This window comes from Chiloscyllium plagiosum, unplaced genomic scaffold (assembly GCF_037043375.1).
Source record: "Chiloscyllium plagiosum isolate Xiang-an unplaced genomic scaffold, Cpla_swu_hap1 HiC_scaffold_45, whole genome shotgun sequence".
Lineage (NCBI taxonomy): Eukaryota > Metazoa > Chordata > Chondrichthyes > Orectolobiformes > Hemiscylliidae > Chiloscyllium > Chiloscyllium plagiosum.
The window spans coordinates 9,664,418-9,683,393 of record NW_028270183.1 but is presented as its reverse complement, the minus strand read 5'-3'; the positions used below and the strand labels follow the sequence as shown (position 1 = coordinate 9,683,393).

The window sequence follows — 18,976 nt, the reverse complement described above, 5'->3', positions numbered from 1 at the left end:
CAGCCTCTCAATGTGAACGAAACACAGAAATCCCTGTATTCTCAGAGAAAAAAAAAACTGATCCCCTTTCCTCCTGTGATCAGTTATATCAGAACCATTATTAACTGTAGGGATTAAATCTTATTCATCATCAAACAGCCATTTCCCTGATAATTTTACAAGTGATAAATAAAAGCAATTCCCCCTTTAATTGACCCTTGGATTTTTGTTTTCTCCTGTGTTCCCCCCACCAGCCCCCGAACAGCATTCTGGCAATTAATCCTTTATTTCTTGGAGACTCCAGGCCATTCCTGGAGAGCTGGCAATGCTAAAGTCATTATGGAAATGGGCAGTAGGACTAGAACATATGGCAAAGAGGTGGCTAAGCTTAACAATCTGTCACTGTACAGTATATCAGCACAGGTATTTAAAATGGCTTCAAACTTTACTCCTCGCAAATTGTTTCTGTTTGTTGATTTTATTAAAAATAAATCTGCTTCTTCATTTCTCACCCACACTTTCTGCATGTGAAATGCCATGGATCACAGTTATCTGTTTTCTACAGTTCCAGCTGTGTGTGATAATACCCAGCACAGTAAATAACAGTGCCAGGGCTCCTGTAGCACAGTGGTAGTGTCCCTACATCTGTGCCAGGAAGCCCAGTTTCAAGTCCCGCCTGCTCCAGAGGTTGTTAAATAACATCTCTAAATGGGTTGATTAGAAAACATTTAAATAACACAAGCAGTACTTTAGGGAATTTCTCCTAACATAGTGAGAGCTGAAATGTGTAGGAGGAGGGAGGATGTTTCATTCTGGATGGGTCCATTTACGGTCTGAATTACTATTTCTTTGAATCTTTCATCCGATATTGATGTCGCTGGCAGGGCCAACATTTGTTGAACATCTTACTTGCCCTTGAGAAGGTGGTGGTGAGCTGTCTTCTTGCTGCAGTCCCTTTGGTGTAGGTAGACCCGCAGTGCTATTCAGGAGCGAACTCCAGGATTTTGACCCAGTGACACTGAAACAACAGTGATATATTTCCAAGTCAGGATGATGAATGACATGAAGGGGAACCTGCAGGCAGTTGTGTTCCCATATATCTGCAGCTCTTGTCCTTTAGGTGGTAGTGGTTACAGGTATGGAAGGTGCTGACTAAGGAGCCTTGATGACTTTCTGCAGTGTATCTTGTAGATGGTGCACACTGCTGCTCCTGAGCATCAGTGGTGGAGGGAATGGGTCTTCGTGGATGTGGTGCCAATCAAGTGGGTTGCTTTGTCCTCGATGATGTTGAGCTTCTCGTGTGTTGTTTGAGCTACACTCATCCAGGCAAGTTGGCAGTGTTCTATCACACTCCTGACTTGTGCCTTGTATATGGTGGACAGGCATTGGAAGTTAGGAGGTGAATTACTTGGTGCAGGATTCCTCACCTTTGACCTGCTTTTATAGCCATTGCGTTTATGTGGCTGGTCCAAATCAGTTTCTGGTCAATGATAAATCTCAAGATGTTGATAGTAGAGGACTCAATTGATGGTAATGCCTGTTAATATCAAGGGGCAGTGGGTGGATTCTCTGTTGTTGGAGATGGTAATTGATAAAGAGCCATAAAGAGAGAGCATTGTCAAGGTGTGGAGATTTCAGGAGTGGTGTGGCAGATTAAATTAGTTGCTGAATATTCTTGGGAGTCTCGCAGTAATGTGACTGAACTGATAATCCAGAGGACAGAGCTAATATTTCAGAATGGGAATTCAAATCCTATCATGGGGAAATTTGTATTCAATTCATTAGTAAAATGGGAGTCTCATTAATAATGAATGTGAAACTATTGGATTATTGTCGAAAACCTATCTGGTTGTGTTCTTTTCAGGAAGGAAATCCATTGTCCTTACCTGCATGTGACTCCAGGCCCATGGCAATCCCCATTATCCTTCACTACTCTCTGAAATGGCCAGGACAGCCCCTCACTTGCTCAAGGGCAGTTAGAGATGGGTAATAAATGTCCATTTATTGATGACACTCATATTCCTAGAACAATTAGAAAGTGACCAACACAAATGGCTGTGAAGATCTACTGTTTAAGTGTCAGCATTCAAAATTACACATCGGTTTTGTTCATGTAAATAAGGAGAAACTGTGTTTCCACTGGTGAGAAGCTTTGTAATCTGAGGACACAGAGTTAATATAATTGGCAAAAGAGCCAGAATTGACAATGAGAGAACACTTGTGTTAACACACTGAGCTGTTTCGATCAGATTGTCTTGCCTAAAGGGGTGATGGAAGTAGATTCAACAACAACTTCGGTCCAACTCATCCATGCTGACCAGATATCCCAACCTAATCTAGTCCCATTTGCCAGTACTTGGCCCATATCCCTCTAAACCCTTCCTATTCGTATACACATCCAGATGCTTTTGCATTTGCTGGTTGCAATTGTACCAGCCTCCACCACTTCCTCTGGCAGCTCATTCCATACACGTACCACCCTCTGCATGAAGAAGTTGCCCCATAGGTCTCTTTTATATGTTTCCCCTTTCAACCTGAACCTATGCCCTCTAGTTCTGGACTCCCCCACACCAGGGAAAAGACTTTGTCTAGGAACCCTATCCATGTCCCTCTATGTCACCCCTCAGCCTTTGACGCTCCAGGAAAAACAGCCCCAGCCTATTCAGCCTCTTCCTGTAGCTCAAACCCTGGCAACATGCTTGTAAATCTTTTCTGAACCCTTTCAAGTTGCACAACATCTATATGACAGGAAGGAGACCAGAATTGCACGCAATATTCCAAAAGTGGCCTAACCAAAGTCCTGTACAGTCGCAACATGACCTCCCAACTCCTGTACTCAATACTCTGATCAATAAAGGAAAGCATACCAAATGCCTTCTTCACTATCCTATCTACCTGTGACTCCATTTTCAAGGAGCTATGAACCTGCATTCCAAGGTCTCTTTGTTCAGCAACACTCCCGAGGACCTTAACATTAAATGTATAAGTCCTGCTAAGATTTGCTTTCCCAAAATGCAGCACCTCACATTTATCTAAATTAAACACCATCTGCCACTCCTCAGCCCATTGGCCCAACTGATCAAGATCCCATTGTAATCTGAGGTAACCTTCTTCACTGTCCACTATACTTCCAATTTTGGTGTCATCTTCAAACTTATTAGCTATACCTCCTATGTTCATATCCAAATCATTTATGTAAATGAAAACGTGTGGACCAGCACCAATCCTGTGGCACTCCACTGGTCACAGACCTCCAGTCTGAAAACAACCCTCCACCACTACCCTCTGTCTTCTAACTTTGAGCCAGTTCTGTATCCAAATGGCTAGTTCTTCCTGACTTGCATGAGATCTAACCTTGCTAGTCAGTCTCCCATGGGGAAACTTGTCGAACGCCTTACTGAAGTCCATATAGATCACGTCCACTGCTCTGCCCTCATCAATCCTCTTTGTTACTTCTTCAAAAAACTCAATCAAGTTTGTGAGACATTATTTCCCACGTACAAAGCCATCTTGACTATCTCTAATCGGTCCTTGCCTTTCCAAATACCTGTAAATTCTGTCCCTCAGGATTCCCTCCAACAAATTGCCCACCACCGTCAGGCTCACTGGTCTATAGTTCTCTGGCTTGTCCTTACCACCTTTCTTAAATAATGGCACGACATTAGCCAACCTCCAGTCTTCTGGAACCTCAGTGACTATCAATAATGCAAATATCTTGGCAAGGACCCAGCAATCGCTTCCCTACCTTCCCAAAGAGTTCTAGGGTACACCTGATCAGGTCCTGGAGATTTAGCCACCTTTATGTATTTCAAGACATCCAGCAGTTCCTCCTATGTAATATGGACATTTTTCAAGATGTCACCATGTATTTCTCCACATTCTATATCTTCCATATCCTGCTCTACAGTAAACACCAATGCAAAATATTCATCTAGTATTTCCCCCATCTCCTGTGACTCCACACAAAGGCCGCTTTGCTGATCTTTGAGGGGCTCAATTCGCTCCCTAGTTACCCATTTGTCCTTAATGTATTTGTAAAAACCCTTTGGATTCTCCTTAACCATATTTGCCAAAGCTATCTCATGTCCCTTTTTTGCCCTCCTGATTTCCCTCTTTCGTATACTCCAACTGCCTTTATACTCTTCTAAGGATTCGCTTGATCTCTCCTGTTTATACCTGACATTCTTTCTTTTTCTTAATCAAACCCTCAATTTCTCTCATCATCCAGCGTTCCCTACACCTACCAGCCATTCCTTTCACTCTAACAGGAATATACTGTCTCTGGACCCTTGTTATCTCATTTCTGAAGGCTTCAAATTTTCCAGCCATCCCTCTACCTGTGAATATCTGCTCCCAATCAGCTTTTGAAAGTTCTTGCCTAATACCATCAAAATTAGCCTTCCTCCAATTTAGAACTTCAACTGTTTGATCTGATCTATTCTTGTCCATCATTATTTTAAAACTAATAGAATTATGGTCACTGGCCCCAAAATGCTCCCCCACTGACACCTCAGTCACCTGCCCTACCTTATTTCCCAAGAGTAGGTCAAGTTTTGCACCTTCTCTAGTAGGTACATTCACATACTGACTCAGAAAATTTTCTTGTTCACTGTAACAAGTTACTCTCCATGTAAACCCTTAACACTATGGCAGTCCCAGTCTATATTTGGAAAGTTAAAATCCCCTACTGTAATCACCCTATTATTCTCACAGATAAATGAAATGTCTTTACAAATTTATTTCTCAATTTCTCGCTGACTATTAGGGGGTCTATAATACAATCCCAATAAGGTGATCACCCCTTTCTTATTTCTCAGTTCCACCCAAATGAATGTATTTCCGGAAATATCACCCTCAGTACAGCTGTAATGCTATCCCTTATCAAAAATGCCACTCCCCCACCTCTCTTGCCTCCCTTTCTGTCCTTCCTGTAGCATTTGTATCCTGGATCATTAAGCTGCCAGTCCAGTCCATCCCTGAGTCACATTCCAGTAATTGCTATGATATCCCAGTTCCATGTTCCTAACCACGCCCTGAGTCTTTCTGCCTTCCATGTTAGGCCTCTTGCATTGAAATAAATGCAGTTTAATTTATCAGTCCTACCTTGATCTCTGTGCTGTTCCTGCCTGCCCTGACCGTTTGACTCACTTCTTTTCTCAACTGTACCAGTCTCAGATTGATCTCTTTCCTCCTATGGGATCCCCTGGGATCCCCCCCCACTTCACCCCCCAATAGTTTAAATCCTCCCTTGCAGCCCTAGCAAATCTCCCTGCCAGTATATTAGTCCCCTTCCAATTCAGGTGCAATCTATCCTTCTTGTACAGGTCACTTCTACTCCAGAAGAGATTCCAAATGATCCAAAAATGTGCATTCTTCTCCCATACACCAGCTCCTCAGCTACGCATTCATCTGCTCTATCCTCCTATTCCTACCCTCACTATCTCGCAGCACCGGGAGTAATCCAGATATTACTACTTTCAAGGACCTCCTTTTTAAATTCCTGCCTAACTTTCTATATTTTCCCTTCAGAATCTCATCCTTTTCCTTTCCTATGTCATTGGTACCAATGTGTACAATGACCTCCTGCTGGCCCCTCTCACCTTTGAGAACATTCTCTGGGATATCGTTGATCCTGGCACCAGGAAGGTAACACACCATTCTGACTTTTCCCGGCTGGCCGCAGAAATGCCTGTCTGTGCCTCTGACTAGAGAGTCCCCTAACACAATCGATCGATTGGAACTCGATGTACCCTTCATTACATTAGAGCCTGTCTTAAAAACAGAAACTTGGGTATTCGTGCTACATTCCCCTGAAAGTCCATCACACCCTACAATTTCCAAACCACTTGTTTGAAACGGGGAAAGCCACAGAAAACTCCTGTACTACCTGCCCATCTCTCCTACCTTTCTTGGAACTAACCCATCCACCTGACTGTATCGGTGGCTTTTCTCCCTTTCTATAACTGCCATCCATCACACCCCCCAGGACAGAATCCCACTGGTCCTCACCTACCACCCCACCAATCTCCATGTACAGCGTATCATCCGCCGTCATTTCCGCCACCTCCAAACGGACCCCACCACCAAGGATATATTTCCCTGCCCTCCCCTATCAGCATTCCATAAAGACCACTCCCTCTGTGACTCCCTAGTCAGATCCACACCCCCCACCAACCCAACCTCCACTCCCGGCACCTTCCCCTGCAACCGCAGGAGGTGCAAGATTTGCGCCCACACCTCCCCCCTCACCTCCCTCCAAGGCCCCAAAGGAAACTTCCATATCCGCCACAAATTTACCTGCACCTCCTCACACATCATCTATTGCATCCTCTGCACCCGATGTGGCCTCCTCTACATTGGGGAGACAGGCCGCCTACTTGCGGAGCGTTTCAGAGAACACCTCTGGGACACCCGGACCAACCAACCCAACCACCCTGTGGCTCAACACTTCAACTTCCCCTCCCACTCCACCAAGGATATGCAGGTCTTTGGACCTGCAACAACAACACAACAGACCACAACAACACGACGGTTGGAGGAAGAGCGCCTCATCTTCTGCCTAGGAACCCTCCAACCACAAGGCATGAACTTGGATTTCACCAGTTTCCTCATTTCCCCTCCCCCCACCTTGTCTCAGTCAAATCCATCGAACTCAGCACCGCCTTCCTAACCTGCAATCTTCTTCCTGACCTCTCCGCCCCCATCCCAGTCTGACCTATCACCCTCACCTCGACCTCTTTCCACCTATCACATTTCCAACACCCCTCCCCCAAGTCCCTCCTCCCTACCTTTTATCTTAGCCTGCTGAACACACTTTCCTCATTCCTGAAGAAGGGCTTATGCCCGAAACGTTAAGTCTCCTGTTCCCTGGATGCTGCCTGACCTGCTGCGCTGTTCCAGCAACACATTTTCAGATCACACCCCCCAGCTCTTGTAAATTCCTCATTGCCTCTAACTGTCGCTCCAACCAATCCATTCAATCTGACAGGATTTGCAACCGACATTCACTGCAGATATAATCCTCAGTAGCCTGGAAACTCTCTCATTGGACAAGAAAAGCATATCCCTCTACTAAAGGCCACTTTGCTCCTCCCAATCTACAGACCCAGAAAATAGCACCATCTTATTTCCCTACAAAACACTGCTCCAGGCTAACTTAATACTTATGGCTTACATTTTTTAAATGTAATCAAGAGACAGATCCCAATAAAAACATATAATCAAGAAAGAACCCATTCTACTCACTATTGTAGATTTACAGCAAGGCTATGCTTAAAACTATTCATTTATCCGTTTCTGTGCTGTGACCTCTCCCAAGATCAGTTGTGCATTTCGCTGTTTGTCAAGTTTTCCTAGATGCACTCCAATTTCCAGCGATACATGAATTCAAACAGCAAAGGCAGTAACTGCGCATGTTCACTGCCGTGTCAGTTAGCAGTGTAGGTTTCTTTCTCTCTCTCCCTTACAGACCTTGTGTCTTTGTCTGTCTTTCTCCCTTTTAAAGTTGTTGTTGTTTTGACTTTTCTTTTCTCCAAAGTTTCAAAGCAATTGCAATAGTATATAACACAATAATTGCAGCTCCTGGAATTTGAGGAAATCACCTCTAACACCTAAAATACCTCAAAAAAGGAGCAGCTGTTACAACTCAAATTTTTCCCATCCTCCATCTTGGATTACCCAGAATCCATATATGAATAGTTCTTACAAATGGCCCAATCATGTCCCTCAGTACTGTCTGTGTCAATGGCAGAGAGGTAAGACTGGTGGATGTGGAATTAAAGTAGCAAATGACAGAATCATAGGGTGTCTACAGCACAGAAAGGGGCCATTTGGCCCATTGTGTCAGTACTGGCGCTCCAAATATACAATCCCCTACCTTCTCTCCGTAATTCTGTGTGTTCTTCCTTTCCAGATAATAATCCCATTGCCCCTTAAGTGTACATCCACCATAATCTCAGGGCGCACATTTCCAGATCTTAACTGCGTGAAGGTGTTTTTCCTCTCTGGTTGCCATTACTTCTTTTGCCAATGACCTTAAATGTGTGCCAAATACTTTACCACTCCCTTCCACTGTTGGGAACAGTTTCTCCCTGTTTTTGTCCAGAGCCCTCGTGATTTTGAATACCTCTACCAAGTTTCCAAGGAGAAGAATCTCAAAAAGAAAAGTGACAAGCTGTTTCACTTGCAGACACAGTGAGCACGTGAACATGGAAGCAGGATTTAAGTCATTCAGCCCCCTTGGCCTGTTCTGGCAGTTACTGTTTTCTCATGGTTGATATCTGCCTCCACACCCATTTAACTGCCTTAGCTCCATATTCTCCACTGTGCTATTGATAAATCACAAATTGTAAGGACCTAGATGACCTCATGCATCCATAACATGTTAAGGCAGTGGCGAATGACAGCTGAGATGGTAACTTCTCCATTTCCAACTGACCTTCTGTTGGTTTGTCAGCGTACTGCTGTTGTTTCAGTTACATCTTCATTTTATATTCACCATCACTGCAGCCCCTTTCTGAGGTAAACCTTTAGTGAAACACCTTCCTATGACAACTCTGCCCTTTTGAGTAATGGCTGCTTTTGTGCATTTATTTAGTGGCTTTCAGAACCTCACCAGTCCCAAAGAACCCTACAGCCAATTAATTATTTTATATGTGCAGTCATGGCACAATGTGGGGAATATGGCAGGCAATTTGTACACAGCAAGATCCCACAGATAGCAATACAATAATGATCAGAGTGTTTTAATAATTTTGGTTAAGGGATAAATATCAATGCAGGATAATGGGGGACACATCCATGGTTTTATCTGAATAGTACCTTTTACATCTACGAAGACAGACCTGGCTTGAGATTAACATTGTGTCTGCAAGAAGTCACCTCCAACCGTGAGGCACTCCCTCAGGGCTGCAGACGATATACCAAGAGGTGGAAGAGTGAAATTAATTTCACGACTGCAGATTAAAATATGCCAGAATTCTAGTCTTCTATATTGGGGACATGACGTAAGCTGCACTTCTGTTTGAAAATAGCTCCGATGCATTTTGCATGCTGTTCATTACACCTTCCCTAGCATGCTCTCCTTGTTCACATCTTTCCTGAACATTTCCTGTGTTGGCCACCCAACTGACTGCATCTGTCACAAAGCATGGGATGGAATGTAACAAAGATGGATACATTGATTGGAAAACAAGGACTGGAATATTCTTGTTGGCACTATCCATTCTCAGCACTTACTTCATCATGAAAGAGCTGTCACCTCGTCATAATAGCCAGAGTGAACATACCATAAAATCCTAGGCACATTTCCACAAGGACATGGAAAAATTCTTGGTTGTTCAGTGGTACAATCATTAAATGAATACCCCCACTCAACCACAGAGCCGCTAAATTGTCGTGACACAGACAACATTTTAGAAAGTACTGAAAGGGCAGCACGGTAGCACTGTTAGCACTGCTGCCTCACAGCGCCAGGGACCCAGGTTCGATTCTACCTTCGGGCGATTGTCTATGTGGAGTTTGCACATTCCCCCTGTGTCTGCGTGAGTTTCTTCTGGGTGCTCTGATTTCCTCCCACAGTCCAATGATGTGCAGGTTAGGTGGATTGGTCATGGGAAATTGCCTGTGATGTTCATGTTAGGGAAATGTAGGGTGATACGGATTGGGTAGGGAGCTGAGTTCGTGTGGGATGATCTACAGAAGGTTGGCGTGGACTCAATGGGCCGAATGGCCTGCTTCCGTAGGGATTCCATGATTCTACCTCATCGGCTGTAAGAGATGTGATGAAAAGCATTAAAATGTGAGCCTTCCTTTCTGCAGGAAAATGATATTCTTCATAAATCTGAGACACAGGAAATGGCCACGGGTGTGTTTGTAAAATCGTTGATCACTTGGTTATATCCAATGAGGCAGCTTTGCAAACAGAGTTTGTACAGCAGCTTCAGAATTAAACAGGCCATATTGATGTATGTCAAACATTGAGACAACATTAAAGACCACTAATCTAAAATAAAGAACGGTGGATGCTGGAAACCTGAAACAAAAACTGACATTTCTGGAGAAACTCAGTAGTTCTGGCAGCATCTGTAGAGAGAGAACAGTGTTAACATTTCAAGTCCAGTGACCCATCTTCAGCTGAGGGGTCTGGCCTCCAAGCATTAACTGTTTTATCTTCACAGATGCTGCCAGACCTGCTGAGCTCTCCAGCAATTTCTGCTTTTGCTTCACCTTAAGGACCACCTTGGACCTGTAAAACCCCTGTCCAGCCAAGATATTGGAACTTTTAACCAAGTTCAAGGCTGGGAGGCTTCTCTGCACAGTAACTCACCTCCTGACTCCCCAAAACCTAGCCACCATCGACAAGGCAGAAGTCCCCGGTGTGATGGAATATTCTCCACTTACCGGGGTATGTTCAGCTCCAACAATACTCATGCAGTATAAACATGCAGGACAATGCAGCTCACCTACCAGTACCCTGTTCACTACCTTTAACATTCACTCCCTTCACCATCCATGCATAGTCGCAACAGCGTGTACTATTTGCAAGTTGCATTGCAGCAATTTTGCCAAAGCTATGCTAACTGCACTTTCTAATCTCATGAACTCTCCCATACAGAAGGACCAGGGCAGCACATCAATTGAAGCACCACCACCTTCAAGTTTCCCTCCAAGCTAAAATAGCATCCTGGAAATATGTCGCTGTTCCTCAGTGTCATTGAATCAAAACTATGGAACTCCCTTCCTAATAGCACTGTAGGTGTACTGACATCCAATAACTACAGCAGTTCGTGGTGGCATCTCACTGCCACCATCTCCAGGGTATTTAAGCATGGGAAATAAATGCTGGCCCAACCAGTGATGCACATATCCACCAATGAGTAAAAACAAATCAGCTAATGTTGGCACGGAGCTGATTATCCTTTGTGTTTTTGGCTCTTTGCTCATGTTAATTTTGTTTCTTTTTGTTTGTTCATGAGATGTGAGCATTGCTGGCAAGTTCAGCATTTATTGCACTTCCTTAATTTTCTCCAGGCCATGGGGGTGTGTACATACATCAATAGTGCTGTCAGGGAGGGAGCTCCAGGATTCTGACCCAGTGATAGTGCAGAAGGTAAACATCAAGGTAGAGAAATCTCCATGCATAATTCCACTTACATCAATCTCCCCTATACACACAAAAACTAGGCAGTATAACTCCATTCCACAAAACTGTACTTGTAACACCGATGCATTATATGTTAATATGTTACAATTATCATTTTCAAGAAGTGGACACCAGATAAACATTTACTGTTGAAGATGTAAAAAGACAAAATACATAATTACATGACTGTATGACATGACCTCTTTTCTTAAGGCAGCCACTTAGCATTTTATCTGATACTGTTAGTGATAGTGGTCAGACCCATGGTTGATATCGTTGGGGAACACATCTATGCATCATCACAGAGTCATAGAGATGTACAGCATGGAAACAGACCCTTCTGTCCAACCCATCCATGCTGACCAGATATCCTAACCTAATCTAGTCCCAATTGCTAGCATTTGGCCCATATCCCCCTAAACCCTTCCTATTCATATGCCCATCCAGATGTCTGATAAATGTTGTAATTGTACCAACCTCCACCACTTCCCCTGGCAGCTCATTCCATACACGTACCACCATTTGCGTGAAAAAGTTACCCCATAGATCCCTTTTAAGTTTTTCCCCTCTAGTTCTGGACTCCCCCACCCAAGGGAAAAGAAGAGTTGAATGTGATTGCTGATCACTAATGTGTTCTGAACAGCTGGGATTGCAGAGATCAGAAGTTATTGCTCCAATATGAGAGACCCATGAAGACTTTTAACCTATTTGCCTTTTTCTCTTATTTACAGAAAGATCTGCCTTTGACAAGAAAAGGGAGCAGGTGAGTAAAGAGTTTTCAGACGTTAAAAGACAAGACGTATAGCTGGAAACACATAGCAGCAAAAAAATTGACACACTTATAAGGCACATTTATCACTTCACATCCCAGGGTGCTGCCTAGGCTTTTACTGAGATAAACAATTGACACTGAACTATGTGAGGTATTAGGACAAATTACCAAAATAAAAATGATCAAAGAGATAGATTTGAAATGGTGTCTCAAAGCAGGAGAGAGAGATAGCGGGGAGGTTTTAGGGAAGCAATTCCAGATCATAGGGCCCAGGCAACAGAAGGCATGGCCTATGGTGGGGCAAAGTAAATGCACATAGGTACAAACTGCAAGAGCTCCAAGGTCTCAGAGGATTGCAGGTCGAGAGATGTTGCAAGGATGGGGAGGAGGTCAAACCATAGAGGAATTTGAAGACTAGGATGAGACTTTTAGAATTGAGACACTGCCAGAACAGGAGCCAAGTTACTTCATGAGTACAGAGGCAATGGGTGAAGTTACTTTGAAGCTGCTTCCATATCGTCTTTCAGACACCTCATTCAGATCATGACTATTCACCTGGTAGAAATATTTATATGATGCTTATTGAGTAAGGATATAATTTGATGCTTAACTGTCCTGTGCAACAAGAGAGGGGAAAGGTGTAAAAGTGATCTAAGGGGCAACCTTTTCATGCAGAGGGTGGAATGAGCTGCCAGAGGAAGTGGTAGAGGCTGGTACAATTACAACATTTAAAAGGCATGGGTATATGAATAGGAAGGGTTTGGAGGGATATGGGCCAGGTGCTGACAGGTGGGACTAGATTGGGTTGGGATATCTGGTCGGCATGGACGGGTTGGACCGAAGGGTCTGTTTCCGTGCTGTACATCTCTGTGACACTATGACTAAGTTCTGAGCCAAATGTTAGATTATGAGAAAGTATTAACAAACTTAAAGAATGGTCATTTAATTGGCAAATGAATTTCAGCATGAACATGTATGAGGTAGCTTGACAAGAAAAATAAGGAGACGGCTTAATATTTAGAAAATAACAACCAAATCAGTGCTAAATAAAGGGACAGATAGCCAAAGCTTTTCCTTTTGCTAAAGAATGCCAAATTCAAAAGGTCACTGCAATTTATATTACAGGGGAATGGGTGCTGACTATTTAATTAGTTGATTCTGATTGGCCAAGCAATGCCATAGACGAAACAATGTAAGGTTCCTGGGTAATTCACAAAAAGCGCAGGACATGAACACATTCCTTAAGTTTTTTCAGAGGAATGGACCCTGCATAAATACTGTAGAGCAGCAAAGGGCCTAAAAAAGCACAAGTGTTTAAAAAAAGCGGATTTGGGCTAACAAGGTTATAAAGAAGCAAATCATGGATTTATATCTTGCAGAGAGGATGGAAAAGTAAGGAAGTTATCCGAAACTCAAATTGAAGCTTGGCTTTAGACCACACCTAGGGTACTGCGTATAGTATGGTGGCAGCGTTATGAAAGAAATGGTGTGGTGGAATTGGAAAGCATGTAAACAAAAAGAGCTACAAGTATAATAGTGGAAGAACGTGCAAACTCCACACAGAGAGTCGCCTGAGGCAGGAATTGAACCAGGGTCTCTGGCGCTGTGAGGCAGCAGTGCTAACCACTGTGCCACCGTGCCGCCTACTAATTCTATATTCTATAGAGTCATTTTGTACAGTTTTTCCATGGAAAGGTTTGGATAAACAAATGTTGCAGTTTTTTTTTCAAAAATGAAAACTAAAACTAAGACAGTTTGTTGAAGCTTTTGGGAAAAAAAGGGGTGTTTGGTCTGCCAATGAGCAGCTATTGACTGTGTTATTCATGATGATCAAGGAAATAGGATGAGTCATTTCACCACAGAGTCTCCAGAAATTATTCACCACTGTCGACGAACCAGATTGAAAGGTTGGTTGTGGTTGCAGGCTTGATCAGAAGTCTTCCAATTGATTTGTTGACAGGTTAAGGACTAAGAATCAGGTCATCAAGTTCCAATGGGATAAGAGATCAACAATCTAAATGTTGGTGAGTGTTCTGATGTGAGGGATGCCCAGATGGATTGAGAATAGTGGTAATGGTGTATGCATTGGTCAAGATGGGCTGCAAAACGTTCTTGTGGCACAATGGTAGTGTTCTATCTTTGAGCCAGGAGACCTGGGCTCAAGCCTTGTTTGCTGCTGAGGTATGTAATAACCTCTCTGAACATAACAATAAAACAATGCATATGGATGCTGAAGATCTGAAGCAAAACCAGAAATTGCTGGAGGAACTCAGCAGGTTGGTTAGGGGGGAAAATATTGGGTGCAAACAACTTTATTTAGCCAGAGGGGCATAGCTGATTATTTTTGTCATTCGTGAGGTGGGAACTAAGAGAAGATGAACTAAGTGAGATTTATTGTAGCTCCTATTCTGTATGTTCATAGACTATCTATAAAGTACATCTGATTAATGATTTATAATTGCTGTCATCACATTAGCGTTAGTACTTGGCTTCTTGAAAGCTTGCAAAATTGCATTTGAAGGACGTGGTATTCAATTCAGAGTGGGGACGTCTTGTTCAATCCACGTTACTCTGTAGTATAAATTTGACATTGGGTGCTCCCCAGAATAAAGGGAGCAGGGTCCATTTAGGGAATGATCAGCAGAGTTGTATCTGAGAGAATAATGAGGCTGATTCAAATGTGTAACAGTGAGTTCCGACAGGGATTTGTGCTCAAGACAAATGAATTATTTATATTCAGTGTGTATGTGCACACTCTTGGTATGTGCATGCAGGTTGAATACAAAGATGATGGAATGGTGGTGTAGAGGTCTTGTCATCGGGGATTGTAATCTAGAGGCCCAGGCCAAACATTAAATCGGTTGGGACTTTACTCACTGGAGTTTAGAAAAATGAGAGGTGACTACATCAAAAGATATAGGTTTCTTAAGGGTCTTGACAGGGTAAATGCTGAGAGGATGTTTCCCCTCATGGGAGAGGCTAGTACCAGAGCGTATGATCTCAGAATAAAAGGGTGCCAATTTTAAACTGAAGTGGGGAGGATTTTCTTCTCTCAGATAATTGTGAGTTGTTGGAATTCCTTGTCACAGAGCTGTGGGTAAAGAGTACTTTTGTGTATTTACGAGTGACATAGATAGATTCTTGATCAGTAAGGGTCACAAGGAAAGGGCAGGAAAGTGGACATGAGGAATGTTGGACAGATTAAAGAGGAGGAAGTGCTGGATGTCTTGAAACGGGTAAAGGTGGATAAATCCCCAGGACCTGATCAGGTGTACCCGAGAACTCTGTGGGAAGCTAGAGAAGTGATTGCTGGGCCTCATGCTAAGATATTTGTATCATCGATAGTCACAGGTGAGGTGCCAGAAGACTGGAGCTTGGCAAACAAGGTGCCACTGTTTAAGAAGGGCGGTAAAGACAAGTCATGGAACTATAGACCGGTGAGCCTGACCTCAGTGGTGGGCAAGATGTTGGAGGGGATAGTCAACATGGCTTTGTGCGTAGGAAATCATGTCTCACAAACTTGATTGAGTTTTTTGAAGAAGTAACAAAGAGGATTGATGAGGGCAGAGTGGTAGATGTGATCTATATGGACTTCAGTAAGGCGTTCGACAAGGTTCCCCATGGGAGACTGATTAGCAAAATTAGATCTCATGGAATACAGGGAGAACTAGCCATTTGGACACAGAACTGGCTCAAAGGTAGAAGACAGAGGGTGGTGGAGGGTTGTTTTTCACACTGGAGGCCTGTGACCAGTGGAGGCCTGTGACCAGTGAGCTATAGGGAAAGGCTGAACAGGCTGGGGCTGTTTTCCCTGGAGCGTCAGAGGCTGAGGGGTGACCTTATAGAAGTTTACAAAATTATGAGGGGCATGGATAGGGTAAATAGGCAAAGTCTTTTCCCTGGCGTCGTGGAGTCCAGAACTAGAGGGCATAGATTTAGGGTGAGAGGGGAAAGTTATAAAAGAGACCTAAGGGGCAACGTTTTCACACAGAGGGTGGTATGTGTATGGAATGAGCTGCCAGAGGAAGTGGTGGAGGCTAGTACAATTGCAACATTTAAGAAGCATTTGGATGGGTATATGAATAGGAAGGGTTTGGAGGGATATGGGCTGGGTGCTGCGACTAGATTGGGTTGCGATATCTGGTCGGCATGGACGAGTTGGACCGAAGGGTCTGTTTCCGTGACGTATATCTCTATGATTCTATCACTCTATTCGCCATGAACCTTTAAAATGATGGAGCAGGCTTGAGGGGCTAAATAGCCTACTTCCTATTTCTAATGGCCTTATGATCTTAATCCTACCGTGGCAGTTGGTGGAATATTGAATTAATAACTTTGGAATTAACATTGAGTAAAATTGAACGTGAAATTATCATCAATTGTTATAGAAACCAATCTGGCTCAGTGATGCCCTTTCGGGAAAGGAATCCGCCATCCTTACCTTGCTTGGCCTGCAATGTGGTTGACTCTGAACTACTCTCTAAAATAACATGGCAAGCCATTCAATTCAACGGCAGGTATGGATATGTAATCATTGCTGGCCTTGCTCCTGACACCTAAATCCCATGAAAGAATAAACTGTACAAAATTATGCAGAATTTGAAGAACTGACAGATTAGCTCATGCCCGAAGCGTCGATTCTCTAGCTCCCTGGATGCTGCCTGACCTGCTGCGCTTTTCCAGCAACACATTTTCAGCTCTGATCTCCAGCATCTGCAGTCCTCACTTTCTCCTCGAAGATTATACCTCCCAGCAAAGACTCCAGGAAAGAGAAAGCTGAGGAGAGATATAACAGATGTCTTTAAAATTGTGAAATGGTTTGATAAGTTAGAGGTGGGGGTAATGTTCAAACTAAAGTGAGGGGACCATAAATACAAGACAGACACTGATAAATCCAATCATGAATTGAGATTCCTTTTTAACCAGAGAGTGGTTAGAATGTGGAACTCAAAATCACATGAAGTTAAGGTGAATAGATGCATCTAAGAATGAGATAAATACCTGAGGTGCAAAGAAACAGAAATTTGATAATGTGTAATTGTTGACATATAATTGTTAAGGGGATGGGAAACATCAAAGCTGATATAGGCCATTTGAGCCAAATGACTGGTTTCTGTGCTGTCAATTCTATGTAACATATTGAATGTTTGATGCTCAAGAGTCAGTTACAGACTGGAATCTAATTATTGATCGACTGTATGGAATATCGTGAACACGCAGAAGTGAATTTCATCGTGGAATCCAACTGAGCGGTTCAGATGCTCAAACAAGTAGATTATATATATCATCTATATGTTGACTAATTGATAGGCTGGAGTGATTTATCAGCAGGAACCTAATAGTTGGATTTGGCTGATTTTTGTCTCAATGGTGGATAGCTGGACTGAGTTGTAGGTTAGAATCTAGAGCACTCAGATGATTTGCAGATTATTAGATTACTTACAGTGTGGAAACAGGCCCTTCGGCCCAACAAGTCCACACCGACCCGCCAAAGCGCAATCCACCCAGACCCATTCCCCTACATTTACCACTTCACCTAACACTACAGGCAATTTAGCATGGCCAATTCACCTAACCTGCACATTTTTGGATTGTGGGAGGAAACCGGAGCATCCGGAGGAAACCAAGGCAGACACGGGGAGAATGTGCAAACTCCACACAGAGAGTCGCCTGAGGCAGGAATTGAACCTGGGTCTCTGGTGCTGTGAGGCAGCAGTGCTAACCACTGTGCCACCGTGCCGCCCACGGAGTAACAATGGATACTCAGAATTGCTGACTAGTGTACAATCTGATGGAGTGGTTCAGGTAATATCATAAGCTACACTGTGAATGGCTTGTGGCCATCATCTGAATTGCAGAATTAAATTACAGCTCAGAAGCGACACGTGGTGTCTGTTCCAGTTCCCAGTGATTTAATTTTACAGGGGAGGTGGTGTTCTGTGCCTGGTCAGTCCCTATCTAGGCAGCAGCTGTCAGTACAATCACTGCACCCTGTGTCCTTAATACACGCTGACATTCACACGAGCGGATTACCCCTTGTGATATCATTACTGCAGCATTATCCTGAGAGTAATTGATACCCAGGACCTTGGCTATGAGGGCGGGGGTGGTGGAGGGAGGAGGCTTTAATGTTGTATCAGAGCTAATATGCTATCACAAAATACCAGATTAAAGCACCAACACTGAGTAGCCAGCATCTGAGATCCCGGCCCATGAACTGAGGCATAAACTAGAACCATGAGCTGATCTGATTTGTAACCCCCCTGTACCTGACAGTGATTGCTGTGCTGGATATTGGGCAATGAGACAGGTGAACTTAATCACTTTGAGCCCAGTTAGGTCCTCAGAGAATGATCCACAATTGATTAGATTGTGAAGTCTGGCCAGTTTTGCGATGCCCTCTCATCCCCGTACCCAGAGGCCCAGTCTCAGTAGATTTTGTATAGAGGTCTATGGGTGGTTCATAGAGAACCCATGTCCCCAGGGATTTTATGTGGACTCTGAGTTTCCAATACTTTATGTAGAGATTAAGTCCATGGGTATTTATGAAGAAATCAGATGCCCAGATACCCAGCCCAGTAGTGTTTTATCCCAGATGTTTTCTAGAGAGACCTGATCCTTGGCTGTTTTATATACAAAGTGAGATGTTTTTATGGGTGCTTTAGGTAGAGACTGTACCCTGGGTGTTTTATATATAGATACGATTCGCAACTGTTTTCTAGAGATGTAAAGGTCTATAGAATAGAATATGGCCCTTTGGCCTATCGCATATGTACCAATCAAATATAAGTCCCTAACTATACCAGTTCTATTTTCCAACACTTGGCCTTTAGCCTTGAATACTTTGTGCACATAGAAGTGCACATCTAAATACTTCGTAAATGTTCGGAGGTTTCTGCCTCTACCATCCTAACAGACACTATATAAGTTCACTCATGTCCCTTAGGGAAGGAAACTGCCATCCTTACCTGGTCTGGCTTACATGTAACACCTAAATCACAGCAATGTGGTTGACTCTTAACTGACCTCTGGATAATTAGGAATGGACAATAAATGTTAGCCCAGCCAGTGACACCCTCATC

The 18,976-nt window shown here is 43.4% G+C and overlaps 1 protein-coding gene across 1 annotated transcript in view; it reads left to right on the top strand.

The window, feature by feature from the left end:
- The window catches only part of mast1a (microtubule associated serine/threonine kinase 1a), a 162,523-nt gene that overhangs the window by 20,170 nt on the left and 123,377 nt on the right, over window positions 1-18,976 (top strand). The window contains exon 2 of the mRNA XM_043694928.2: window positions 11,854-11,885. Within this exon, the coding sequence (XP_043550863.2) occupies window positions 11,854-11,885 (32 nt within the window). The remainder of the gene's footprint in view (window positions 1-11,853; window positions 11,886-18,976) is intronic.